Source organism: Mesoplodon mirus (assembly GCF_964341445.2).
Source record: "Mesoplodon mirus genome assembly, chromosome: 1".
Lineage (NCBI taxonomy): Eukaryota > Metazoa > Chordata > Mammalia > Artiodactyla > Ziphiidae > Mesoplodon > Mesoplodon mirus.
Genome location: NC_138976.1, coordinates 77490157 through 77518027, shown reverse-complemented (window position 1 = coordinate 77518027; position 27871 = coordinate 77490157). Strand labels below are relative to the sequence as shown.

Here is a 27871-nt window from a genome sequence, read left to right as displayed (position 1 = left end):
CTTTTTTTTTTTTTTTTTGCGGTACATGGGCCTCTCACTGCGACTGTGGCAGTTTCTTGATACAAGGACACCACACTTTATAAACATGTCTTCATCTTATTCTTGCAACAAATGCCAATACCGTATCTACCCCTGTTTTATAGGGAAGGAAATTGAGTTTGAGAAGCCTGCAATTTACGTCAAATTACTTGGATCCAAATTAATATGCTTTTACTGTTTGTAAAATGCCCCCTTGAATGGAAGAAATGATGACAGAGAGATCCAATTAACCTATTAGGTTAACTGGGGAAAATTCAGACATTGCTGGCACATTGAAGAGACACAAAGCTTTGTCATTAAGACTAGATCCTGGGGGCTTCCCTGGTGGCGCAGTGGTTGAGAGTCCGCCTGCCGATGCAGGGGACGCGGGTTCGTGCCCCGGTCCGGGAGGATCCCACATGCCGCGGAGCGGCTGGGCCCGTGAGCCAGGGCCGCTGAGCCTGCGCGTCCGGAGCCTGTGCTCCACAACGGGAGAGGCCACAACAGTGAGAGGCCCCCGTACCGCAAAAAAAAAAAAAAAAAAGACTAGATCCTGGAACAAATCAGATTGTGCACTTTCAAATCCTAGCCCCACTGCTTACCTGCCTTGTGACCTTGGAAAAGTTACTCAACCCGTATGTTCCTTGGTTTCCTCTCTTTAATATGAAAATGAGTAATAACTCCTTCGTAGAGTTGGTATGAGGGTTAAATAATATTTAAGTGCATAGAAGAGTTCCTGGAACATAGGAAATACCGTCCAGGTGCTTTTGATTGGCCTGGAGCCTGTGCACTTGGTGTGTTAGCACAGCCAAGGGGGTATTGCTGGTGCTGCTTCTGTAAGCCCAGTGGCCAAAGCAGTGGAGCAGTCTGGAAAGGCAGCAGGGTACAACATCAAGTACTTCTTCCGCCCCATGATTCTCCACTTTCTAATGTTTGCCAGACCTCTTTGCACCAACACAGCAGTCGGGAGCCCAGGCATGGTGCAGGCCGTGTAGGACAGGCCAGGAGAGGCAATCCCAGCCCAGCCGGCAGCCCAGGCTCGGAGACCTGTCAGGGGCCTCTCTCCAATAAGCGACTACTGTCCCTCTCAGGGCTGCCACACTTCCATTTTAAATCCATCGAGTGCCATCCTTAGGAGCTGAGGAACCCTAACTAATTGGACAATAAAAGAAGATTTTGGTCTAGAGACGACGGCGCATTTAATGGAGTCTGCAGAGATTCTGACTGCACTCCTGCTCTGCAGCTGGCTGGCTGGGGCCTGCAAAAGCCTCTTCACCTTGTTGTCCTGATTCCCCCGCAAGGAAAATGAGAGCCAGTTCACTTGCCCTCTCTCCTCTCCCCAGTAGTCCTTGGATTAATTGCCACTTGTGATTCATTTTGATTTGGTTCCAAGAAATACAACTACAGAAACACTATAGTGGGGTGAAATACTGTTTTTCTATAATTCAGGAGAGATTATCTGTCTTAAATAGAATGACCATTCAATTTAAATTGAATAAAACTTGGACATGAGAATAAAAGGAAGCACTAAGCATAATTAAAATTATATAGATTTTCTTGGAAGACACTTTAGCAGTTTCTTGACAAAACTAAACACACTCTTACTATACATATGATCCAGCAATCACGCTCCTTGATATTTACCCAAAGGAGTCTAAAACTTATGTCCACACAAAACCATGAACATAGATGTTTATAGCAGCTTTATTCATAACTGCCCAAACTTGGAAGCAACCAAGATGTCCTTCAGTAGGTGAATGGGTAAATGAACTGTGGTACATGCAGACAATAGAATATTCAGCACTAAAAAGAAATGAGCTCTGAAGCCATGAATAGATATGGAGAAACCTTAAATGTATATTACTAAGTCAAAGAAGCCAATCTGTAAAGGTTACCTACTGAATGATTCCAACTGTATGATATTATGGAAAAAGCAAAACTATGGAGACAATAAAAAGATCAGTGGTTGCCAGCAGTTAAGGGGGAGGAAAGGATGAATGGGCGGAGCATAGGGGATTTTTAGGGGATTATTCTGTATGGTACTATAATGATGGGTGCATGTCATTATACATTTATCAAAACACATAGTATGAACAACATTAAAAATAAACCCTAATGTAAGCTATGAACGCTGGGTAATAATAACATACCAATGTAGATTCATTGATTGTAACAAATATACAACACTGGTGGGAGATGTTAATGGTGGAGGAGGCTTGGTGGGGGGGAGGTGAGTAGGAGGGAGGGAGGTAGGAACTACATACTTTCCTCTCAATTTTGTTGTGAACCTAAAACTGCTCTAAAAAATAAAATCTATTATTTATTAATTATATAATGTTTGGACATATGTATTAATCAGTTTTATTATAAATAACTATTTTTAGACTATTTTCAAAACTAAAATTATTTTTATAAAAGTAAAACTTTTCTTTAAAAAAAAAAGAGTATAAACTGGGATTGTTGCAAGGATCAGAGATGTGTGGTCATCTTAGTCTCAAGCAACAAACTCTGATTTGGAACTAAAAAGAAAGTAAAAGATAGCATGCTTATTAATAAATTGCTTTTCTATAGCATATTTACCCTTCTGCTGGAAACATGCTGTCAAACTTTTCTCCTTTTTTTTTTTTTTTTTTTTTTTCAGTATGCGGGCCTCTCACTGTTGTGGCCTCTCCCGTTGCGGAGCACAGGCTCCGGACGTGCAGGCTCAGCGGCCATGGCTTACGGGCCCAGCCGCTCCGCGGCATGTGGGATCTTCCCGGACCGGGTCACGAACCCATGTCCCCTGCATCGGCAGGCAGACTCTCAACTACTGCACCACCAGGGAAGCCCAAACTTTTCTCCTTTTTTTCCAGGTTTTTATTACTAATTTATTGAGCAACTCACACTGTGCCCATACTCTATTAAATGTTTTACATACATTAATTTAGTCCTTACTAAATAAAAGCTTGTTCATTCATTTACTCAGAAATCTATCAGACACTTGTTAATTATCACATACTCTTCCAGACAATGGGAACATAGTAGTGGTGGGGGAGAAAGACAGTAAACAAATGTGTAATATGTCAGGTGAAAAGTGCTATGAAGAAAGAAGAATAAAGTAATAAAAGTAAGAAATATAGTAATATTAAATAATAATAAAAAGGGAAAGAAATAAGAAAGTAAGGTGAGCAGATAGTGATGGGGGAACTTCTGTTTTATATAGATTGTTGGGAAGAACTCTTAACAGGTGACATTTGAGCAGGAAACATGAGAAAATGACAGGAATGAGCCATACAACTATCTGGGGGAAGAGCATTCTAGACAGAGAGAACAGAGAGTGCAAAGGAACATGTTGGCATTTCATGGAATAGCAAGGAAGCTAGGATGGCTGAGCAGACATTAGCTGAGGGGAGCTTGAGAGTTGAGGCCAGAGTGGCAGTGGGGACCAGATCGAATAAGGTAGGTCTTTGTAAAGATTTGGGGGTTTACTTGGTAGAAGACAGGTAATCATTGGAGGAGATACATGATCTTGCTTACAGTTTGGCAGGATTGTGGAAGCCTGGACACCAATGAGGAAGCTGTTGAATGGTCTGGATAAGACTGGCAGTGGTTGCAGTGGAGAGAGTGAAAGTGCTTGGTTGGTTCTTGATCTGTTTTGAAGGGAAGAAGGACAGAGTTGCTGACAGATTTGATATAGGATATGAGAGAAAGGATTTAAGGAGGATGCCAGGGTTTTGCCTGAGCAACTGAAATAAGGGCAATGAGGAAGATGGTGGAAGGAAGAGGTTTAGAAGTAGAAATCAGAAGTTTGTTCTTAGACATAATTTTGGGATGCCTGCTAAATACCCATGATGAGATGCCAAGGAGGTAGGTGGTGTGGAAAGGAGTCCAAGGGAGTGGTCTGAGCTGGAAAGCTAAATTTGGGAATTGTCATTGTATAGATGGTTTATAAGCTATGAGTCTGCATGAGATCACCTGCGGTAAATGGTGAAAAGAAGGGTCCAAGGACTAAGCTCTCCAATGTGGAGAGACCTGGGAGATGAACCAGCCAATGAGATGCTGAAGGAGCAGCCAGGGAGGGGAACCAGGAGAAAATGGTCCTCTGGAAGCCAGGAGAGGAGAGTGCTTAGAGAGGGTGTGATCCACTGTATCAAGTGCTGCCCAATAGTCAAGGCCAATGACTGCCAGATTGTGTAGCATGGAACTTGTGGGTGACCTGGACAAAAGCTGATTCAGTGGAACAGTATGGATGAGAGCCTGATTGGAGTTGGCTTACCACAGAACTAAAAAAGAGGAGAAACCAAGAGATGGTCTCAGAAAGGTTAATAACCCTGCTCATGGGAACACATCTTGTAAGTGGCAGAGCCAGGATTCCAATTCAGATCTTTCTTACTCCAGAGTCTGGAGAGTTTACAGTAGGGGAAGGAGTCCTGAGCCAGGAACCAGTGGGGCTTTGACACTAACTGTGTAATCTTGCAAACTCATTCAACAAACTTCTTTGAGGTCCTACTATGTGTCAGGCACAGTGCAAGGTGTGAGGGCTACAGAGATGAATAACACAGACTCCTGACCCAACTAGGGGGTGAGGAAGGAAGTTAGGGATGGCTCCTAGAGAGAGGTGGAACAGACATTTTAGTTCTTCCTCTCATTTCCTAAACAAGTGGGGAGGTTGGCTAAGAAAAGCCCTAAGCGCCTTTCTTATACTTAAATTCCATGGACTGGGGATATAAGCAGATACTTTCACCTACAGATGAGGAAGGGAAAATCAGCACAAATTTCCCACCCCCTGCAGGGTGTATTGCCAAGGTATTTTAAAGATGTCAACCCTTAGTTGGAATTGTAAGTTGGGAGAGGTGTGCGCAGGCACTTTAGCTGCAATTAGCGCAGTAGATTAAAATCATTTTGAAGTGACCTCATTCACTTCCCAAACTGTTTAAATTGATTTTACAATTTTCTGCCCATGTAAGTGGCCAGATGACATATGGATAGCTGGGGAACTGCTAGTAGGTTTTAATGAGCTTACCCTTGTCAAGCAAGGAAAAAAAGTAAAAGCTGTTATAGCATGTCTTTTTACTGCATCAATAAAAAAGGGTGGGGGTGGGGGCTTCATGCTTTTTCAATGGGCTTTTGCAGTATTTTCAATAAACCTGAAATGCCTGAGATTCCTTTGTAGTATTTCATCACAGCAAAGCAACCCTCATCTCTGCTGAGTGGCATCATAAATAAAAATTTTGTTTCTCTATGGAAAGAGAACCTATAAGTCCAGTCAAAAGCCAAATGATACAGTGGAAGAAGATATCTGCAGCAGTGTGACAGTCAAAGGTTAATATTCTTAATATTTTAAAAAATCCTCCTCCAAGTGCCTAAGAAAAGGACTTGATAGAAAAGCAGACAGTCCACAGAAAAGGAAATGCAATGACCAATAAGCCTATGAAAAAGTGACCATTCTGTTAGTTGTCAGGGAAACTCAAGGTAAAATACAACTTATCTGATTGGCAAAAATGAAATATATTGATAACATCTTTGGGGGGAACTCCATTTCCCTGCCTCGTGATTCATTGTAGAATAACACTGGTGGCCCCTCTCCCTGCCCCTCATTCCCTTTTCTCCAGAAGAGGAGGACTGTTTCGTGAATTTGGGAAAGGAAACTGTGTTGGGTTAATGCCATCTGGGTCTCTTTTCCAACTCTGCCTGCCTGCCTGCTGTGATAGGGTATTCTGATGTGCTCCCAGCCATATGGCAAGCTTCCCCCAGCAGGCATGACACCTGTGAGGGACACCTGTGGTTGACCGCTATCCCAGTGACTCCATGAGGTCCATTTATTTAATGCAGAGGTGAAGTGTTAGTAAGACAATTTGGCTAAAAATATAAAGGCAAATCATCCAATCCAGCTTTTCAGATGACATTTTAAGATCTCCATTTGTGTGGCTCCTATATCCCTTTGCTGGTTCAGAATTTGGGAAGAAAAGAGAGGAATGTTTACTGTTTCCTGTATGCCCCTCCCCCAAGAAAAAAAGAATACATATATCCATGGCTACATGTGGAAAAATTGAAATTCCTTGGAGTTGGAAGAGAATTACTAAAGTTTAGGGGGAAGTACCTGGCAGCGTTATCAAACCCAACTTGGGTCCACTCACCCAAGCACAGTAAAGCCAATCTACTGATGCTGGGTTGTGGTGATGGAAAGTGCAGCGTTTATTGCAGGTGCCAAACAAGGAGCATGGGGCAGCTAATGCTCAAAAGTCCTGAACTCCTTGGTGGCTTTCCAGGTAAGGTTTTTAAAGACAGTGTGAGGGAGAGAGTTTCAGCGTATGTGATCAGCTCAAGGACATTCTTCTGATTGGTTGGTACTGAGGTAACTAGAAGTCAATATCATCAACCTTCTGGTTCCAGTCAGTCTGGGGCTCTACATGCTTGTGGTCAGCATGCAGTTAACTTCTTCCACCTGGTGGGGGTTTCAGTATCTGCAAAACAGCTCAAAGAACATGGCTCAGAGTATTATCTATAGCCTTTGAGGAGGAACTAAAGGTACCTGACTTTGCTTAATGGCTAAATTATTATTATTTTGTCTTGCTTGACTCTTTTCCTTTGTTTCTGCATCTTCTCACTTCTCTGATTAAGTTTATTCTTTGGAATTTGGGGAAGGTGTAGGAGGCTAAAGTTTTTCCACAAGCAAGAAGCAGATGGAGGAGTGGGCGGGGCAGGGGGGGTTCTGTCCCTGGGAGGCCCCATAAGGTCCTGCCTGGTTACAGCTGTATCTATTAAAATGTGAACTTGTATTCATTTGGATGACATGATTTGTTGTCTGGCATTTGCTTCAACATAGTCCAAGAGGGGGGGTGCAAGTGGCTAGACGTATAGATACATTAAGACCAGCCTTTTTCATGTCTGAAAGTTTTTGCATCCTCTCAATCAAATTAAGAGAATAATTATACCATTCTCTCTAGCTTTCCACGTGTTTGACATTTTCCATAATAAAAAGTTGTTTTAGAATGTGTATTACTTCCAACCAGCAATCTCACTTTTAGGAATTTATTTCATAGAAATAACTGTATCAGCCCTTATGGATATATATCTATGAGGATGTTTATTGAAACACTGTATGGGAAAAATATGGAAATAACATAATGATCATTAATAAGAAAATGGTTATATAAACAATATATATGTTGACCTTATTAAGGAGAGTAAATTAGGGGAAACAATCTTGTGCAACATCGAGGAAAACTCACACCATCTACTTCATCCTTTATTCTTAAGTATGAACAGACAGGAATCACCAAATATGTAGGGGAAAAAATTGCAGCATGAAAGAGAAAGGGCCAAGGTAAACAGAGAAACAGACCCCAGAGGAAGCAAAGACAATCCAGGAAGCTTCAAACAAACAAACAACAGCTCTCATTAGTATGTTCAGAGCGATCCAAGAATTCATAATATCCATTTAAGAATGACATGAAATCAGATAATAGAAAAAGAAAGAGCTTTTAGAGATTAAAGATAGGCTGTCCAGAAATTCAATAGAAGGTCTTGGGGAAAATAAGATGAGGATGTTTAATAGAACATAGAGCAAAAAAGGGAAAGAGAATAGAGACAGTAGAGAAAAGAGAAGTCAAGGTAGTCCAAAAGCTCTGATACAGCCACTGTGGAAAACACTGTGGAGGTTCCTCAAAAAAATAAAAATAAAACTACCATATGATCCAGAAATTCCACTTCTGGGTATTTACCCAAAGGAAATGAAATCACTATCTTGGAGAGATCTCTGCTCTCCCATGTTCATTGCAGCATTATTCACAATAGCCAAAATATAGAAAAAACCTACCTGTCCATCAGTGGATGAATGAATAAAGAAAATGTGATATCGATATAGATAGACAGATAAAGATATATAGAAATATCTAGATAGATATAGATAAGTATCTATATCTGTCTCTCTATATCTGTTTATTATGTTTTCATATAATATATATAATGGAATAGTATTCAACCATGAAAAAGAAAGACATCCTGCCATTTGTGACAACATGGATGGACCTTGAGGGCATTGTGCTAAATGAAATAAGTCAGATAAATATTGTATGACATCATATGTAGTTGAATCTTTAAAAGCTGAATTCATAGAAATAAAGAGTAGAATGATGGTTACCAGGACTGGGGGGAGGGGCGGGGCAGGGGAGGGAAGTGGAAAGATGTTGCCCAAAGGGAACAAGCTTCCAGTTATAAGATGAATAAGTTCTGGAGATCTAATGTACAGCATGGTTTTTATAGTTAATAATACTGTGTTATATACTTGAGAATTGCCAAGAGAGTAGATCTTAAATATTCTCACCACAAAAAAAGAAATGTTAATTATGTGACATGATGGAGGTGTTAGCTAATATTATAGTAGTCATCATTTTGCTATACAGAGTGTAACAAATCAACATGTTGCACGCCTCTAACTTATACAATGTTTTATGTCAATTATACCTCAATAGAGCTGGAAAAAGAAAAGGCTCCAACATCTAACCAATAGGAGTCTCAAAAAGTAAAGCCAGAGAGAATGCCAGGGGGAAAGGGAGGACATTTTCAAGGATAATAATAACTGAATATTCCCCAAAACTGGAGAAAGACACAAACCTTAAGATTGAAACAGCCTACCAAGAGCAGAGGACAAAGATTAACGAAAAATTTAAAGCCTCATCCTCTGAAATTTACAAACACGAAGAATAAGAACAATATGTTAAAAGATACCCGAGAGAGAGAACTGCAGAGGGATGTGAATTGGGCTCATACCAGCCTTCTCATCAGCAGCATTAAATGCTAGAAACTCATTGCTCAAGCATGGGCCTCAGACCACAGACAAGATCATCATCTGGGGGCTTATTAGAAATGCAGGTCTCAGGGACTTCCCTGAGGGCGCAGTGGTTAAGAATCTGCCTGCCAGTGCAGGGGACATGGGTTCGAGCTCTGGTCCGGGAAGATCCCACATGCCACGGAGCAGCTAAGCCCACGTGCCACAACTACTGAAGCCTGCACGCCTACAGCCCATGCTCTGCAACAAGAGAAGCCACCGCAATGAGAAGCCCGTGCACCACAAGGAAGAGTAGCCCCCGCTCGCCACAACTAGAAAAAGCCCACGTGCAGCAACGAAGACCCAATGCAGCCAAAAATAAATAAATAAATTTATTTAAAAAAAAAAAAGAATTGCAGGTCTCAGGCCCACCCCAGACCCACCAGTCAGGATCTGCATTTTCACAAGATCCCCAGGTGATTCATGTGCACACGGACAGGCTAGAGCACATAGGATGATGACTTCATGGTATGAGAAAAAAATTATTATGAACTAAGAATTCTATGCTCAATGATCAGTCAAGTATAAGGGCAGAATCAAAGCATTTTAAGGCAGAATACAAAAACTTTGTCATTCTAGTGAGTGATGCTGGTAATGGGGGAGGCTATGAATGTGTGGAGGCAGGGAGTAGATGGGAAATCTCTGTACCTTCCTCTCAATTTTGTTGTAAAGCTAAAACTGCTCTAAAAATAGTCTTTCTTTTTTTTAAAAGGTGGTATTTAAAGCTATAAGTGTAACCAATAAAAATATAATTATTAAACATTGGAAGACAGCAAGAAAAGGAGAGATTAAGTGAACTAAATTCTCATCTTTCATCATCTTTCATACCAGGAAGTCAATAGATATTGTCTAAATTATTAAGTCAGTAAATTGTGATATATTTTGTAGAGTTAAGGAAGTAAGCCTTAGAAGAACTAAAAATAGTAACAGGATATTCTTTTCCTCTTGTTAGTCAATGATTCTTTTTTTAAAAAATATTTATTTATTTACTAGGTTGTGCTGGGTCTTAGTAGCAGCAGGCAGGCTCCTTAGTTGCGGCATGCAAACTCTTAGTTGTGGCATGCCTGTGGGATCTAGTTCCCTGCCCAGGGGTCGAGCCTGGATCCCCTGCATTGGGAGCATGGAGTCTTAACCACTGCGCCACTAGGGAAGTCCCTCAATGATTCTTTTTTAAAGCTGAGAGGTCATGACTTCTTTTGAGGTCTCACTGAAATGTCCCTGTGCACAGATTAGAATAACATAAACAAGCTCCAAAATTTTATTGTCGTAACACATTAAAAGTTAATTTACTAACAGTTGCAGTCCAATGAAGGCTATTTCTGGTCAGTAAGCAGTTTTCCTCCAATTCAGGGATCCAGGCCACTTTCTTCTTGTGATCCAGGCCACTTCTTCTATCCTTCTTGTGATATCCTGCAGGTCTCAGACTCTTTTGCATGTAGCATGAATGGGGAAGGAGAGCATGGAAAAGGCAGACTCACTTCCTAAATGACCTGGCCCCCAAAGGGCATCCTCTCTTCCACTTTCATTCCCTTGGAGAGAACTAGTCATGGCCCCATCTAGATTTCAAGAGGGCTTGTAAATGTAGTTCTTGGTGACAGTTCTATGTCATGAAGGGTGAGCTCAAATTTTTGGTGGGCAACAAACCATTTCTGCCACACTCTGTATCCACATAGTTATGTATAAATGGCATGTACCCCTTGCACCTCCTCAGAAGGGCATGTGGGTTCTGGACACTGCAAAGTCAAGTGCCCCGCAGATAGAAAGGATGGTGTGTTGATCGGATTTGCTCTGAGTTGTTTGAATATTAATTCCTTTGCCTTGCTCTGATATCATTTAACCAAGCACCTTTTTATAATCATTTCCTTTCACTTAGTAGATCTGCCTCTTGTAACTGGATGTCCTCTTTGTACATTAATAAATCAGTGTTATAATGGGACAGTGGAAGGAGGTGTGGAAAGAGACCGGGCAACATGCTGCCCCCTGGTAGCAGCTTCAGTGACACGTGTGTGACTTTGAACTGGTCATGTAACCTCTCCACTCCTTGGTATCCTTGTCTGTAAAATAAGGGACTTGTTGGGCTTTGCCAACCCTTTCTGTTCTAAATTTTTATTACTTTATAATTCTCCCCATCAGTGAACTGATCATATTGAGTTTCTGGAGTGCGGTCAGAGTGACCACAGCCTGGACTAGAAGTGCCCACATAAGTATAGCAACTCTTAAAGTCCTTTTCACCACACCCACCCCTGCCATCTGTCACAGAGACATCAAACTTGAATAGTGAAACTCTAAAGAAAAAATGAGGTTGAGAAACAGTGTGGTAGCAAGGAATCTGACTCATGATGAGAAATCTCCATCAGTAGCAGAAGAGAAAGCTTTTTTGGGGATTCAGCTCATCAGCCCCACCACAAAGCCCTCCTCAACAAAAAGGGTGATAAATTTTCCCAGGCACTTAACAGTTCATAAAGCAGTCACCATCCCCACAAGGTAAGTAGAATAGGTTATTAATTTCATTACACATTTAGGGTTTTTAAAAATAAGTTCATGGTTGAAGCATTAAAAAGTACAAAAATGCATGTGTTGTAAAGTCCCCCATCTGCCCAGTTCTCACTCCTCATCCTCCCACCCCCCTGAAAGAAATAAGTACTTGTATTAGTTTTTTGTCATTTCAGAGACGTTCACACATATGTATTCTTTTCCCTCCTCTTCTACATATATAACAATATTCATTATACACTGTTCTGACCTTGCTTTAATTTAATATATCAGAGAGTTCTTTCTACTATCTGTACATAAAAATCACCCTATGTTCTATAGAATGCTATCTATAATTTATTTTATCAGTTTTATTTGTTTCTAGCCTGTTGTGAACGCAAACCATGCTTTAGTAATTTAAGTAGAGTTGTACGTAAGTCATTTCACACACTTGTGTATGAATGTATACATAAATTCCTCAGAGTAGTAATTTTGATAGATACTTTCAAATTGCCCTTCGCTGACCCATTTGATAGATGAGGAAAGGTGGTAAGAACTTATGGTTGCAAATCAAGGACAGTACACAGCTTGGTGCTCACAGGTATGATTTTCCTGAGTTGGAGCTGCATGGGTGTGAGTAGGTCTGGTATTGTAAGCTGACGCCGGCTGCTGTGAGGTGGGCAAGCAGGACAGCTCACCAGAGTGCAAGCTGGAGGAGTGAGGCTTGGCTGCTGCGTGTTGGGAAGTCACAGGGCAGATGTGAGCCGAGTGCTTCCAATGTCTGAGCAGGCACTTTGTGAACCAGGAGCCCAGGGTGTGGGCACCGGCTTGTAGGAAATAGCAGTTCCACACACATTACAGGCTAGCCTTTGAGCCAGGTGGCCAGGAGGTGGCTCTCTGTGCCAGTCAGGTTCCTGCTACCCACACCTGGGTTCATTGGGTCTTAGATTTGGGACAGTGATAGGGCAGTGGCAGAGTTGTGGCCAACCACAATGTCACTTAAGTGTCAGTGGGGGCTAGTGGGGTCGTTTTGTTAAAGTGGAGCAGCCTTGCTTGCATATTTTAAGTAATAAAATATGTATTGATATATATGTGTGTCGTTATATATTCTTATATAATATTTATATTATATAGAATATATTTAAATATCTTATATATTTATATTATTTATATACAGTAGTCACATATATATTTAATTATATATCTATATTTTACTTATATAATATTATATATAACATGTATAATATAAAGTATATTTTAAATATGTATATGCGTATATAAATTATATATACATACAAACATATATAAATTATACAAACATAAATTATACATATTTATATATAAATTATATTTAAATACATATTTATATAAGTATTTAAATAATGGAATTTTTTTCATATACTTTATTTTTATTTATTTATATATTTTTTTGCAGTACGCGGGGCTCTCACTGTTGTGGTCTCTCCCGTCGCGGAGCACAGGCTCCGGACACGCAGGCTCAGTGGCCATGGCTTACGGGCCCAGCCGCTCCGCGGCATTTGGGATCTTCCCGGACCGGGGCACGAACCCGTGTCCTCTGCATCGGCAGGCGGACTCTCAACCACTGCACCACCAGGGAAGCCCCATATACTTTATTTTTTTAGAGCAGTTTTAGCGTCACAGAAAAATTAAGTGGAAAGTACAGAGAGTTGCCATATGCCTCCTCTCCCACACATGCATAGTCTCTCCCATTAACAACATCCTGCACCAGAGTGGTACGTTTATTACAACTGATGAACGTACATTGAACGTCATTATCACCCAAAGTCTGCAGTTCACATTAGGGTTCACTTTTGGTGTTGTACATTCTGTGGGTCGACAAGTATATTTTTTATTCTTGTTCTTAGTGCTACATTAACACATTTATTTAGCTAGTAACACTATGAGGTAGGTGCTATTATTACCCCTATTTAGGGAAGAGGAAACTGAGGCACGTAAGGTTAAGTGACTTGCCCACGGTCACATATCTAGTGAGTGTTGGAACTGAATTTGAACCTAGGCAGCATGACTTAGCATGTGTTCTTAACTGCTATGCTCTACTGCCTCTAATTTGATTCCTCAGTACCTGGGGTTCTCTTTCCTCTTCCCACTCCTCCTCTAGGTGAGAGAAAAGGGCTCCCTCTGTTCTTACTTACCTGGCTTTCCCAGAGCCTCACTGCCTGTTTGAGGAATCTTTGCACAACTTCTGTTGTTCTCTACAGCAGGGGTGCTGTGGGTTAGCACAGGTGCACAGATTCCTGGGTGCTGTGGCCATGACCCTGAGGGTTATCAGTGAGGGGGACAGAAGGGGAAAGGGAGGGTGAGGCTGGGAGTGATCGAGAGGGGAAAGGAGCAGGACAGCAACACTGGCCTCAGCGTCCAAAGAGATCTGAGATTAAAGGACAGCAGTGAGGGCTTCCTTGGTGGCACAGTGGTTGAGAGTCCGCCTGCTGATGCAGGAGACACGGGTTCGTGCCCCGGTCCAGGAAGATCCCACATGCCGCGGAGCGGCTGGGCCCGTGAGCCATGGCCGCTGAGCCTGTGCATCCGGAGAGCCTGAGCTCCGCAGTGGGAGAGACCACAACAGTGAGAGGCCCGCATACCGCAAACAAAACAAAAACAAAAACAAAACAAAACAAAACAAAAAAGGACAGCAATGAAAATTGGTGGAGGGAAGAATATGGGACCAGTCCCTTTGAGAGACCAAAGAACAGACAGTATGGGACTTCTGGCTCTAGGTCACAGCAACAATCAGGCTTTTCACTCATTCACTTATTTGTTCATAATCTCCTGTTATTTGGAGGGAAAATTCTGATAATTGGAGGGTCTTTTGTTTGTTGAAAAGGGTGATGGAGGAGGGTGACGTTACATGCTTTTGGAAGAGCTTGAACACAGCTAAATTGTTCTTCAGAAGAAAAGGAGAGGGTTTAGGAAGCCCAAAAGGAAGATCTAGAATTGCACTGTCCAGTATGGTGGCCACATGTGGCTACTGAGCACTTCAAATGCGGCTAGTCCTAACTGAGATGTCTGTAAGTGTAAAATTCACATTGGATTTTGATGACTTAGTAGGGAAAAAAGAATGCAGACTGTCTCAGTAATAATTGTTTATATTGGACGTACGTTGAAATGATAATATTTTGGGTATATTAAGTAAAATAAAATATATTATTAAAATTAATTGTACTTTACTTTTTTTATAACGTTACTACTAGAAGTTTTAAAAGTATATATTTGATTTGTGTTATATTTCTACTGCACTGTGGTGATCCAGAAGGAAGGGACAAGAACCATGAAGACTCAGGACTGTAGGGGAAAATTCATGAGAGAGGGAAGCCCTGTAGCTGATGACAGAAAAGCAAGATGTGGGAAAAATTAATCGATGAGGTTTTGGGAGGGTAATGGGTATGACGCACAATGTAGTCTCTCACTCCAGTCTTCCCTATGAGATCTTTAGTAAAATCCACATTCTTTTTTAATAAAACAAATTAAAAATAATTTCCTTTGGAGAAACTCATGTCTTCTCTTGAGGTGACTAAAAGCCTCTGGGTCCTAGCAAAACTGTGTTTGAATTTCACTGGCCTATATTTGGGGCCTAAATGAAATTAGTTAACTAGAAAAAGAGTTACAGATATTCTACCTCTTTATATTCTAGTCAACATGTCCAATGAACTCAAGAGTTTCCAGACTATCCTTGAGTCATTTTTAAGAGAAAGTAGTTTTCTTCTTTCCCCACATATGTTTTTTTCCCTGTTAACTTCTTGCTAATGTGGCCAAATTGAGAGAGTTGATTGTCGAGGGAGGCTTTGAGTCAATATGGGATTTCTGGCTCATCAAATTCAAATTCAAGTCATCACCAATGTTGCTACCTAATAGTTGCTTAATGAATTTTGTTCTTTGGGAGTTGTGAAGCTGAACTGTCAGGGAGTGAACCTTCCGGGATACAGCTGTTTTTAATCATCTTGCATATCAGATTTGAGGCATAACTGAAAAGATGTTTGAGGACAGTGGCCAGCATACCTGACGCTGCTTTCTTGACCTGTGAATAAAAAGAATGTCAGAAACAGGAACTTAATCTGAAGCTTTGTAATTAGGATTGTGGCTGACATTCTGGTGTGAATTTTGGGAAGGAAAATGCTAAAGGATGTTACAGAAAACTTAAGGGAATAGAGAGAAGCAAGTTAACTGACTTTCTAATGAGCCAAATAATTTGTAAAAGTAACAGTAGCGGTAAATTTGAGGTGATGTGGTCTCAAAGGAAGGACTACCTTCTAATGAATTACTGTTCAACTCATCCTTAGCCTGGTATTTCCCCCGTTTCCATCTCCTTTTGCGGGATGAAGTAATGAGCCTCTGAAAACTAACATGGCTGAACTGATTTTAGAAATTTACTGTCTTTAACACTAAAGTGTGGTGTGTGCATGGCTTTCTATATAATAACAGAAATATCAGGAAAATGGTCCAGGTTGATTATAACGGGTGATTTAGTACCCCTGAACTGAATGTAGTGTAGCAACAGAGATAGTAAATGTAGTGGAGGGTGAGGAAAGGAAGTTATGTAGGGGCATGAAAAAAGGGATTGAAATGGGGAAAAAATGTCTATTTTGTGTAACCCTCAGTAAATATGGATTTTGTAGATATGTGTGACTTTAAACCAGGGGCATTTCACAGAAATTCAGATAGACTTTTATTTATTATTTTTTAAGATTTATTTATTTGTTTGTTTGTTTATTATTGGCTGCGTTGGGTCTTCCTTGCTGCGCGCAGGCTTTCTCTATTTGCAGCGAGCGGGGGCTTCTCTTCGTTGCGATGCCTGGGCTTCTCATTGCAGTGGCTTCTCTTGTTGTGGAGCATGGGCTCTAGGCATGGGCTTCAGTAGTTTTGGCTTGCGGGCTCTAGAGCGCAGGCTCAGTAGTTGTGGATCACGGGCTTAGTTGCTCCATGGCATGTGGGATCTTCCCAGACCAGGGATCTAACCTGTGTCCCCTGCATTGGCAGGCGGATTCTTAACCACTGTGCCACCCAGGAAGTCCTCAGATAGACTTTTAATCGGCTTTGATTTCCAGAGAATGTCCCTTGAATTTTTATAAAATTTACAAGATTTCCCCTCTGAATTTCCATGATTGCCTTAAGCTTATTTCATGTATTTTATTGGAATCAGAATAATAAATGAATGATTTGATTATTACAGTGTTAGACAAAGAGCCAGACAATAAGGTAGTCTGCATAAATTCAGAATTTTCTCTTTAGTCAAAGGCTGGGTTGTGATCAGAGCTTTGAGGTTGGAATGGCTGAATTAATCCAAGTGGATGAATTAATTTTCCTGACTGTTTAGTGTTAGCTACAATTATACAGATTTCAAGGTAGATGAGAGTAATGAACCTGATTTTGTAGCCATCACACAAGAATGTATTCTTCCAAATGGCCTCTGTCCCTCTGTTCACTCTGCAAGGATGAAAGCATATGTGAAAGATGTGGCCACTGGCCAAAACAGTATTTAAAGCCCTCTTTTGGAATTGACTTCAGAGCCTGAATAGACTCTTTTTAATAATCTTGGCTGTTGCCTGTCTTCATCCTTTAGGGATAGATTTGGTATTTGGAGAACATCAAACAGCATTCTCAGCCAAATCTTGTAAACAAGGTGGATGATAAATTTGGATGACACCCTTTGAGGTCAAAAATCAAATATGACTGAATATGACTATAGAATATTGAAAACGGTTTGCTAGTAGCTTCAAATACCTCAAATTAACTTTGAAATCAGTTCCAATAAAGGAGTGGCCAAAGTACTTTGAGCAAAGACAGTGCCCTTGGAACATGTAAGTATAGAGTCTGCCAAGGTGACTATTCTAAAATGGATTACACCAATTTAGATGTTTGTTTAAAAAATCAATCACATCACTTTCTGGGCACAGGGAAATGTAATGGGAAGAATAGCAAAAGCCAGAGGGACCCACTTCCACTCCTTTTGGCTCTGAGTGACCTTGGACAAGTTATTTAAGCTGTCTTAGCTTCTGCTTCAAAATTAGCAATTGGAGATAATAATTTCCACTGAGACTGTTGTGAGGGTTAGAAATACAGTATGTAAAACACCACATATATTACTGGTCTACACATAGTACAGGGTTTGTGATTATTTGATGGATTTATTTATACCCAGCCTTACTTCAAAATGGATTAAAAGTAGCTTAACTGCTTGTTTTCCACCTCTACATAGCCTTATTTAGGAAAGGGTAATAATAAATGTACCATGTGCTCTAGTCATTATATTAACTTTTTTTTTTGCTTTTTAAAAACAGTATATTGATCTGTTAAATACTAACTATGGTGTGTGCAGAAAATGCACTAATGAATGTTAAAAAGCCCTTAAAACGTATCAGACATGATTCTAAGTTTTATACATATATATAAAATATTAACTTGTAGTATATCTATTAACTTGTATTATCCAGTAACCATGTGATGTAAGTACTATTGGATTGACCAAAAAGTTCGTTTGGGTTTTTCATAAGATGTTACGAAAAAACCCGAACGAACTTTTTGGCCAACCCAATATTACTATGCCCACTTTAGAGATGGTAGAATTGGAATATTTTCTGTGATTAAATTATTCAGAGTCAAAGAGCTAATAAGTGATGAAACCACGATGCAAATTCAGGCAGTATGTCACCCACACCTGTCCCCACACTACTACAATACCTCATTAAGGATAGTGAATGACAGGATGATCCCTTAGGGATAAATTTGGTATTTGAAAACTAATAAGCACCATTTATAGCCAACTCTTGTAAATAAGGTAGGGGATAATCCTTTGGAGTAAAAAGTCAAATATGACTAAATATGAGCATAGAATATTGAGAACAATTTGCTGGTAACTTCAAACCCCATAAATTAACTTCGAAAGCTGTTCCCATAAAGGAATGGCCAAAGTGTTTTGAGCAATGGCAGTGGCCTTGAAACATGCAAATAAAGAGTCTACCATGGCTAGTTGAGAAGGCCCAGGACCCACCAACCTGTGTTGAGCAGGTGCTAGAAGGCAAATCCAGCTGCAGTATGGACAAAAGTGTAGTCCAGCAGGCAGTCCACTATCTCTAAGGGATCAACAAGTGGCCATCCAGACAAGCCATTGGCATTTTTGATCCAGAAAATAAGGTATCCAAGGTGGTGAGGCAGCCAGCATTGGGTCAGTCTGTCCACAGATGAAGAACCCAGATCACTGGATCAAGGGACAGATCCACCAGAGCTTTCCACTGGCCAAACCCAAACAGAAGCCAGAGCAACAGGGAGCTGTTGATGCAGCCCAAAGAGGCCAGCCTCGCAGGGCACAGGCAGGGTGGGGAAGGTGCAGAGTGGATCTGAAGAGGGAATCAAGATGTCCAGCCCCCATGTCTTCATCAAGGCTGGACAGGGTCAAGGACACAGTCCTGAGGTCCAACCAGAGACCTCAGTCTGGTTGACATCTGGTACTCAACTCACTCTGAAACCATTACCAATACTATCTGCCAAGCCATGCTTCACAATTTCAGGCATAAGGGTATCAGAGAAAACAAAATGATAGTTTGCTGAGGCAAGATAGCTCTGTGTGAGGAGGTTTTTTCTGACCATGTAAGCCTATTTGAACTGGTAATGATTTTAGGAAAGTGAAATGTGTGTTCTGTATCCATCTTGGCTCCCAGTATCATTAAATTTAATTTCCAAATGATTCAAAGGAGATTAAGCTTTAATAATCTCTAGTCTTTTTTATTTCTGTCTTTTATATGTTACTCTTATAAATAGATGCATTGTGTTTAGAAGAGCTGATGATTTGAGTAGGGTTCATGATGTCCTTTGAATTCCCTAGTAGATGTTTTATGATTGATCTAACTCTTGGAAGGGAAACACATTTATAGGCTAGGGAAGGTAGATAAGAATACCTGGGTATTCCTATTCTGTCATCTTTTTTTTTTTTAAATGAGAACCATTAATCTCCCAGCCTATGCAGATTGCGTGTGTGTGTGTGTGTGCGTGTGTGTGCACATTTGCATGCCCACTACATCCAGGGCATAATCTTGTTTGGCAACCACAGCTTTTGTTATGGAAATTAATAGTCTCAGTGTCATAGACGGCCCCTCCAATGGCTTGGTGGCAGACGTCATGTTGACTGGAACAGTATGAGGGCAGGTGGATTAGGATAGGCTGCAGTCCCAAGAAATAGGACTTCCCTTCCAACTCCAGCAGGGCAAGACAAGCAACATTCATTAAGTCCACAGGAGGTAGTTGTACTACCTTAAATATATGCAAAAATATAAAAACTTATGTAAATGAAATCATATTGTTCATTCTAGTTTTCTCAGAGGAGAGAATGGCTAGCACAGACTTTCTTCTTCTTTTCCCACTTCTCTCCTCTCCACCTTCATGTGTTTTCCCTACACCTGCCTTACTACCCCACCCCCTCCCCATACTCACACAATACTCTCCAGCTTAATAATCTGGTATCATTCTTTTTTTTTTTACATTTCATTTTGTCTTCAGTCAGGCCCTTCTAAAACTACTTCTGAATGTGTTAAAAGAAACAGTCTATTGGAACTTGTTATTACCAACTACTTAAGGACAGATCAACCAAAGTAATTATAGCCTCCCCTTCTATTCATGCTAAACCAACAGGAGCCTCAGCTAACATTATGAGCTACCTGGATTCATTTGCTGAATCATGAAATGTTTTATTTCTAAATGGTGCACTGCAGTGGAGTTCCCTCCCTCTGTTCACTTCTTCCAACTCAGCTGTGGAACATTCCAGAACCAAGAGCCAGAAAGCCACCTGTGCTTCACCACAACCTGGATTCCCTCACTTCTGCATCCAAGATGCCGTAGCACCTCCTTTTCATGTTGTATGGCTGCTCCTGCAGAGGAGACTCTCTTGCCTGTGTCTTCCAGGTCATCCAGCCTTTTTGTAGGAGGGGAGAGGTTTTCTTCAATCAGCTGTAACTCCTCCCTTCTACTCTCCCAGCCTCCGGGGGCACATGGGTCATAATCAAGAACATTGGCTGGATGATGGCACTCCTCTCCTAGGCCTCAGTTCCTAGGATGCTTATGAGCTATGAAATCCAGAACCTATAAGAACAGTAGCACTCACATGATTCACAAAGGTGATGCAGTTGTTGTTTTAACTCTAGCTTCTTTTTGTAGCTGGAACCTATTTCTGTTTTGCATTCATCACGAGGTATTATAATCGCCAAAGCTGTCTGCCCTTGAAGGCTGGGATCATGGTTTAGAAACTTGCATCCCCCTTGCCTTGCACAGTGCCTGGTACATATCCAATAAATGCCAACTGGATCAGCACCCTCAAATATAGGCAGAGGTTGAATCACTGGAGTTCTTTGGGCACTTAAAGCATCAGAAGAAGGTGGAGAAGTTCGCAGGGGCAGATGAGGGCAGTAAAGATTCAAGAAGAATGGAAGAAGAAATGAGTTCTCCAAAGTCTGGGCATGCCGATGTCCAGAAGGCCCCTAATATTGGGAAGTGGGTGGATAATTATTTTCTTTCTAATCACTAAGAATTTACTGACTACCTACTATGTTCCCTCTGTACTTGGCACTGGGCAATCAAAGATAAATGGCATGTCCTCTTTTCTCAAGGACTTCATATTTACGAAGAATTGCTACTCAGAATGACAGGTGCCATAATATGATAGATAGATAGATAGATAGATAGATAGATAGAAAGGGTACAGTGAGGATGATGGGAGGGGTTAATCAGGCTTTATTACTTCCCTGCTTAACCTCCCCAGTAGCATGCCAGTGCACTTGAAATAACTCTTTACCATGATGTACCAGGCCCTGCCCTGCTAGCCCCTTCCCAACTTTCCATCCTCATCTCCTACCACATCATCCCTTGCTCGGTTCACAAACATTATTTCTGTCTTTGAACATGGCAAGTCCGTTCTCACCTCAAGGCCCTGCCCTCAGATCTTTAGTTGGCTGCCTCTTTCTTTATCGTTCAGACCTCAGTGCCCGTATCATCTCCTCTGGCCACTATAGGAGACCCTCTCTCCTCGGTCAGTTTCTCTGCCATTACCCTGTTTCATTTTCTTCATAAGGCTTTTTGTTCCTTCATGTTATTTTATTTGTTTATTAACATAATTATTGTCTCTTCCTCTCTCCTTTCCCTCCACCCCCATGAGCTGGAATGGTGGCTTCCTGAGAACAGAGCAGTCTGTCTGGCTTGGCCACTGCTCTGCCTCTATGCCCAGAACATTGCCTGGAGGCTGGCACGTAATAGACATTCATTAGGTATGAACTTGCTTTGGGGAAGATAAGACAGATTCACCAAAGAAAAGTTAGGTGAAAAATGTGCTGAGGATAGGGAAGGCAGTTAGGGCCAGTGTCAGGACTCTGGGGTGTTAGAATACAGGGTGGAGGTGAAATGTGAAGATGAGGCTTGGAGGAGTGATGTGGCCCAAGGGCTCTGTTTGTCAGGAGTAGGACTCAAGCACCAGAGCCTAGAGGCAGGGGCAGGGGTGGGGGTGGGGTAGGGGGGGTGACACCAGTTCCGCCAGCAGGTGTGTGACCTAGGCCATCACCTAACACCACCCGCCTCCATTTCCTCATTTTTAAAAGAGCTGACAATAATCTCTCTAAAGACAATAGAAGAGTATGCTCTTCATAGGCTAGTGTGAGGATTAAATGAGTCATGTGGCAAATGCCTAGTAATGTCTGGTAGATAGTTAGCTAAGCATTTGTACTATATACTGGAGGGAGATCACTGAAGAGTTTGAGAAATAGGGCTATGGGATTGAGATCTGCATTTAGAAAGATGAGCAGGTTGGCTCATAGTGAGGTGAGGATCGACTGGAGGGGACTGAGAAATTACTCAAGGAAATTTTGTAGGTGAGAGGGACCGAGACAAGGTAGTGGCAGTGAGGATGATGCGAGGGTTAGGAAGACAATGGACTTGGTCCTCAGTCTGGGGAAGGGGGTTAGGGAAAGAGACAACTCAGTAATGATTCCTGGACTGGGGAGTTCATGGTGCCTTTCAGCCATACAGGAAATACAGGAGGCGGGGCCAGGTTGGGAGCTGAGATGGGGAGGGAGGATAAGCAGGCATGATTTGTTCAGCTGTGGCAGGTTGAGATTGAGTGCTGTGGGAACTCCAGGTGGAGCTGCCCAGCCAGAAAAGCCCCACACCTTCCTGAACTGCAATATAATGCTAACACGCTTATTAGCACTGTACTTATTCGTAATGTTAGCGCTTAATAGTTAGTGTTTATAATCTTTACTTTTTAAGCAAATACCGTGAGAAACATCTTTGTCCACATCTGAGTTTTTCCTTTGAGATTTCTGTAAGTAGAGTTACTGGGGCAAAGGTATATTACATTTTTAAGATTTTAATTCATCTTGCCAAACTGCTTTTCAGAAAGGTGGTACCAATCTCTATACCCACAATAACCTTGGGTTCTTTCAAAACAGCCTCAGTGGGGTTTTTAAATAAATATCCCCCCCAAAGTTGCCAGGGTACAGGGAACCGTCCTCTCATGTGCTACCGATGGACCCGACCACCAACGTCAGCTCCATCTTTAAAAGTTGGTATTTGCCGGGCTTCCCTGGTGGCGCAGTGGTTGAGAGTCCCCCTGTGCCGATGCAGGGGACACGGGTTTGTGCCCCGGTCCGGGAGGATCCCACATGCCACGGAGCGGCTGGGCCCGTGTACCATGGCCGCTGAGCCTGTGCGTGTGGAGCCTGTGCTCCGCAATGGGAGAGGCCACAAGAGTGAGAGGCCCGCGTACCACACACACAAAAAAAAGTTGGTAGTTGCCTTTGTCCTAGAGAAATCCCTCAAATCGATGTCTGTTATTAATTAACATGCCACAAACACCACAACCCAAACTATATTCTTGAAACCACGGTGGTGAGTGAAATAGAAATACTCCGTGCGTGCGGGAATAGTCCCCTGAGGCCGGGGGAGGGGGTATAAGGACAATGCACCCAGTGAATAGAAAGCTCCACTGTAGCAAAACTGCATTATTTTGACAGTATTTTTCCCTAAAGTAGTGGTTTCTTGTAACTTTTTTTACCGTAACTCAGTGTATGGACATGCATGGAAATCTCATTTCCTTTGGATCAGTGCTCTATGAGATGGCACCATTTGCTGGTCAAATACAATTTTAACCCAGAATAAACTAAAATCTCTTTCTGATGCATGTATCGATAGATTTTCATCAAAGTGAAAAGGGAAAGTGCCATTTCCACTGAAGACAGTGTTTTGATCAGTTCTGCACATGGTTATCTGAATTCTTGGCTTGTTCAGGTGTTTTGGATGGTGGTTGTTGCATTGCTAACACTAACCACACACAGCTGATGCACTGCAGGGCAACAGTACCCAGGGAAGTATCTGGCATGTTTGGTATCCCTCCCAGTGAATGCTTTCTTTGTGCTCAGCAGACTTAGATTTGTACATGAGTGTGGTTTTTATCTGTTGTCTTTTCCAGAGAGTCCTTATAAAGGAAACTTGAATAGACTGTTGTTGTCCATGTGTTGTATTGAATTGAATATTTGTTTTGTACTTTGCATGATCCACTGGAGGCCACCTAACCTGGAGGCCCTCAGCACCAGCATTTGCCTCTTCTGTTCAGTGCATTTACCATCCATCTGGTCTGAATGGAGACTCGTACTTGGAAAACTTTCTTATACCTAGTTCACAGTCACTGTTCTCAGGGGTTAAATGAGAGGAGGCCACAGTTTTTCAAAGAAGACAGGGTCTAATTTGTATGAAGTGGGACTCTTATCAAGGAAGGAAGCAATAAAGATTGAGCATCTCTGCTAAACCACAGTTGTTTTCTAGTGAGTATTAGTCAGTGGTGGATCCATCAGAGAATGGGAGAAAGATGATACTTCTGCTTTAATATGAACTTGGTAGCTCAAAAATGGCCTCCTTTACTACTGGGACTGCCATAGTGCCTGAAGGAAATTGCTTTCATTGTGGTGGGGGTTGAGTAGAATATAATGCATCAAAACATTAGTGAGTCCATCAGATGTTCCTGGTCCTCCTGGAGCTTTCTGCTATTACATTAAAGAGTTCACTTCCCACTTTTGTCCATTTGTAAGATGAGCTCTCCGAAAGAACACTATGAGAAAAGTTTACACGTTTAAAAAATATATTTATTTATTTAGGCCATGCTGGGTCTTAGTTGCGGCACACGGGATCTTTAGTTGCAGCATGCAAGATCTTTTTAGTTGTGGCATGTGGGCTCCTTGGTTGTGGCATGCATGTGGGATCTAGTTCCCCGACCAGGGATCGAAACCGGGCTCTCTGACTTGGGAGCTCGGAGTCTTACCCACTTGACCACCAGGGAAGTCCCTAAAAGTTTACACATGTTGAACCTATTTACCATAAATGTCTTGAAATCATAGGGATCCTGCCTGTTTTTGCTGTTCTTTACATCCTTTGTGTTTATTTCTATACACTGTACACAGATTATGCTATAAAGCTATTTTGTGATAAGAATTGAGAGAGGTTGAAACCAAAGCTGTCTCTCTAGCTGCAAGTCCCTCTGAAAACAGGGAAAGAGACCTAGCCATATTTTAAAGAAATAAGCGTGTTATCCAATATCAGCTATAATGCTAATTCATAGAATCAAGGAATTTTAGATCCAGGGTGTATGAGGGAAGTGAGTATTAGAAATTAGCTAGTCTGTGTTTCTTTAAGTGCATTTGGCAGAACACTGGCCTGTAGGAAAAAAGTGTTTCCCAGTCAAACAAGTTTGTGAATCGAGCATCCTGTATCTTCCTCCCCTTGAATATTCACAATGAAAAGTCAACTGGAAGTCAGCATTTCCCAGACTTATCTGACCACGGAGTCTTTTCTTGTCTAGGTAATAGTTGTTAACATCCTGCTGTAGGAAGTGAGTCCAGTCTCATGGTGGAGGTCCGGAAAATTGAGCCACTTAACCGGAGGCAACAGAGCCAGCAGTGCCAGGACGAGAACCCATTGATGGTTGACAGCCTCCCCCAGAATGGCTGCGAATTTGTACTGACAGCAACCGATTCAAAACATTCCAAGATTATTTTTTTCCCTTGAAACTTATTTTAAAAATCGTTTCTTAGATTTATCCCTTAGCAGATGGAAAATGTGTCAATTGTCTCATTCAGTTTGGTAGTACTCTCTATTCACATGCATCAGAAACAGAACCTGAATAGTAAGCGTGGTGGGGAACTAAGGCTCAAGAGGCTCTCAGTCTGAGGGGTGGGGAAGGGAGAAAGCCAGTAAGCAATTACACAGGAGATATGTAATTACAAATTACGACACATGCTACGAAGAAGATGAACTACGTGCTCTCAGACTGAGCTTAAATTTGCAATCACTTTTTAATTGACCGAGATTCAGATGGGATCAATAACAGCTGTTTTTATGGTAGCTTGGTACTCAGCTCCTGACTACAATCTGAACCACGTAATAGCCCCTCCCCCTTCTTGTTTTTCCAGCCGGGTGGAGCAGGATGAGAGCGCAGTGAGCCGGCCCAGCCCCTCTCCCAGCCGTCGCCGACGCCCACCATGAACCACTTGGAGGGGACCGCGGAGGTGGAGGTGACGGACGAGGCGGCAGGCGGGGAGGTGAACGAGTCGGTGGAGGCCGACCTGGAGCACCCGGAGGTGGAGGAGGAGCAGCAGCAGCACTATGCGGGCCGCCCCCCGCGCGGGCGCGCCGTCGAGGACCTCCGCGCCCAGCCCGGGCCGCAGCAGCAGCAGCAGCAGCAGCAGCAGCAGGAGGAGGAGGAGCGCGGGGAGTGCCTGGCGCGTTCCGCCAGCACGGAGAGCGGCTTCCACAACCACACGGACACGGCCGAGGGCGACGTGATCGCCGCAGCGCGCGACGTCTACGACGCCGAGCGCGCGCAGGACCCCGAGGACGAGAGCGCGTACGCAGTGCAGTACCGGCCCGAGGCCGAGGAGTACACGGAGCAGGCGGAGGCCGAGCACGCCGAGGCCACGCACCGCCGCGCGCTGCCCAACCACTTGCACTTCCACTCGCTGGAGCACGAGGAGGCCATGAACGCTGCCTACTCGGGCTACGTCTACACGCACCGGCTCTTCCACCGCGGCGAGGACGAGCCCTATGCCGAGCCCTACGCCGACTACGGGGGCCTCCAGGAGCACGTGTACGAGGAAATCGGGGACGCACCCGAGCTGGACGCGCGCGACGGCCTGCGGCTGTACGAGCAGGAGCGAGACGAGGCGGCCGCCTACCGCCAGGAGGCCCTGGGCGCGCGGCTGCACCACTATGACGAGCGCTCTGACGGCGAGTCCGACAGCCCTGAGAAGGAGGCCGAGTTCGCGCCCTACCCGCGCATGGACAGCTACGAGCAGGAAGAGGACATCGACCAGATTGTGGCCGAGGTCAAGCAGAGCATGAGCTCGCAGAGCCTCGACAAGGCGGCTGAGGACATGCCCGAGGCCGAGCAGGACCTGGAGCGCGCCCCCACACCGGGCGGGGGCCGCCCGGACAGCCCCGGGCTGCAGGCGCCGGCGGGGCAGCAGAGGGTGGCTGGCGGCGAGGCGGTGCAGCGGTACAGCAAGGAGAAGAGGGATGCCATTTCGCTGGCCATCAAGGACATCAAGGAGGCCATCGAGGAGGTGAAAACCAGGACCATACGTTCGCCTTATACCCCCGACGAGCCCAAAGAGCCCATCTGGGTCATGCGCCAGGATATTAGTCCCACTAGGGATTGTGACGACCAGAGGCCGGTGGATGGAGATGTAAGTGTGTGCGGGTTCAGGCCCGCTCAGCGCCACGCGTGGCTGGGAGGGGAGACGGGCCCTCGGTGGCATCGTTTGTCATTGAGAAATGACTTGATGAGAGAAACGATCTGTGGGGATGCTCAGAAACAGTTTGTGCTTAAGCGCGCCTGAGTGAAACACAGGTGGGAGGGAGTTAAGTGTTGAGAGGTTGCCGTAAATCAGTGGTTCTCAAACTGTTCCTGGAGCACTTGTTCAGAAATTGATTTCCAGGCGCACCGCTTCCCATCCCCTAGTTTCCCACTTAGAAGGTATGGGGCGGGGCCTGAGAATTTGTATTTCTAACGTCAAATAGAAAACAAGTCTGGATTGAGTAAGGAGAGGCTTTATTGGAAAGCATTATTGCAAAGGGGAAAGGCCCTATTGTAACAGGGGAAGGGGAACTGTTGCAGTAGCAGAACCTCTGTAAGATCTGCAAGCGTCTCTAGAGTTAGGCACAAAGGGGGTTCTTTTGGAGGGAGGAGTAAACAAGCCTTGGAAGAACAAGGTGTGAGGAAGTGGGATGAAGCATGGCTTGAACGCATTGCCCATGAGAGAGTGTCTTAACCTGACACCAGCCTATTCCCAGGAGGAGCTGTTGAGTAGGGGTGGTAAGCTGGCCAAAGTTCAGGGACCTGGAAGAAGGCTAGGAGCTTAATCAGAGGCTGGTTAATAAGCATTTTGTCTTGATTAATCAGCAGTTCAACTAACCATTTGTCAGGCAAAGAATGTAAATTTGGAGGGTCTGTGTTTAGCCTTGTCATAGGTAAACAAGGGAGCACCTGTGAGCTACTCAAGTCTAATGGGAAGG

The 27871-nt window shown here is 43.1% G+C and overlaps 1 protein-coding gene across 2 annotated transcripts in view; it reads left to right on the top strand.

The window, feature by feature from the left end:
- The window catches only part of APBA1 (amyloid beta precursor protein binding family A member 1), a 233862-nt gene that overhangs the window by 129897 nt on the left and 76094 nt on the right, over positions 1-27871 (top strand). For both annotated transcript variants that reach the window (XM_082613977.1, XM_082613976.1), the window contains exon 2: positions 25771-27042. In XM_082613977.1, coding sequence (XP_082470103.1) covers positions 25840-27042 — 1203 coding nt within the window. In that variant the 5' untranslated portion in view covers positions 25771-25839. The remainder of the gene's footprint in view (positions 1-25770; positions 27043-27871) is intronic.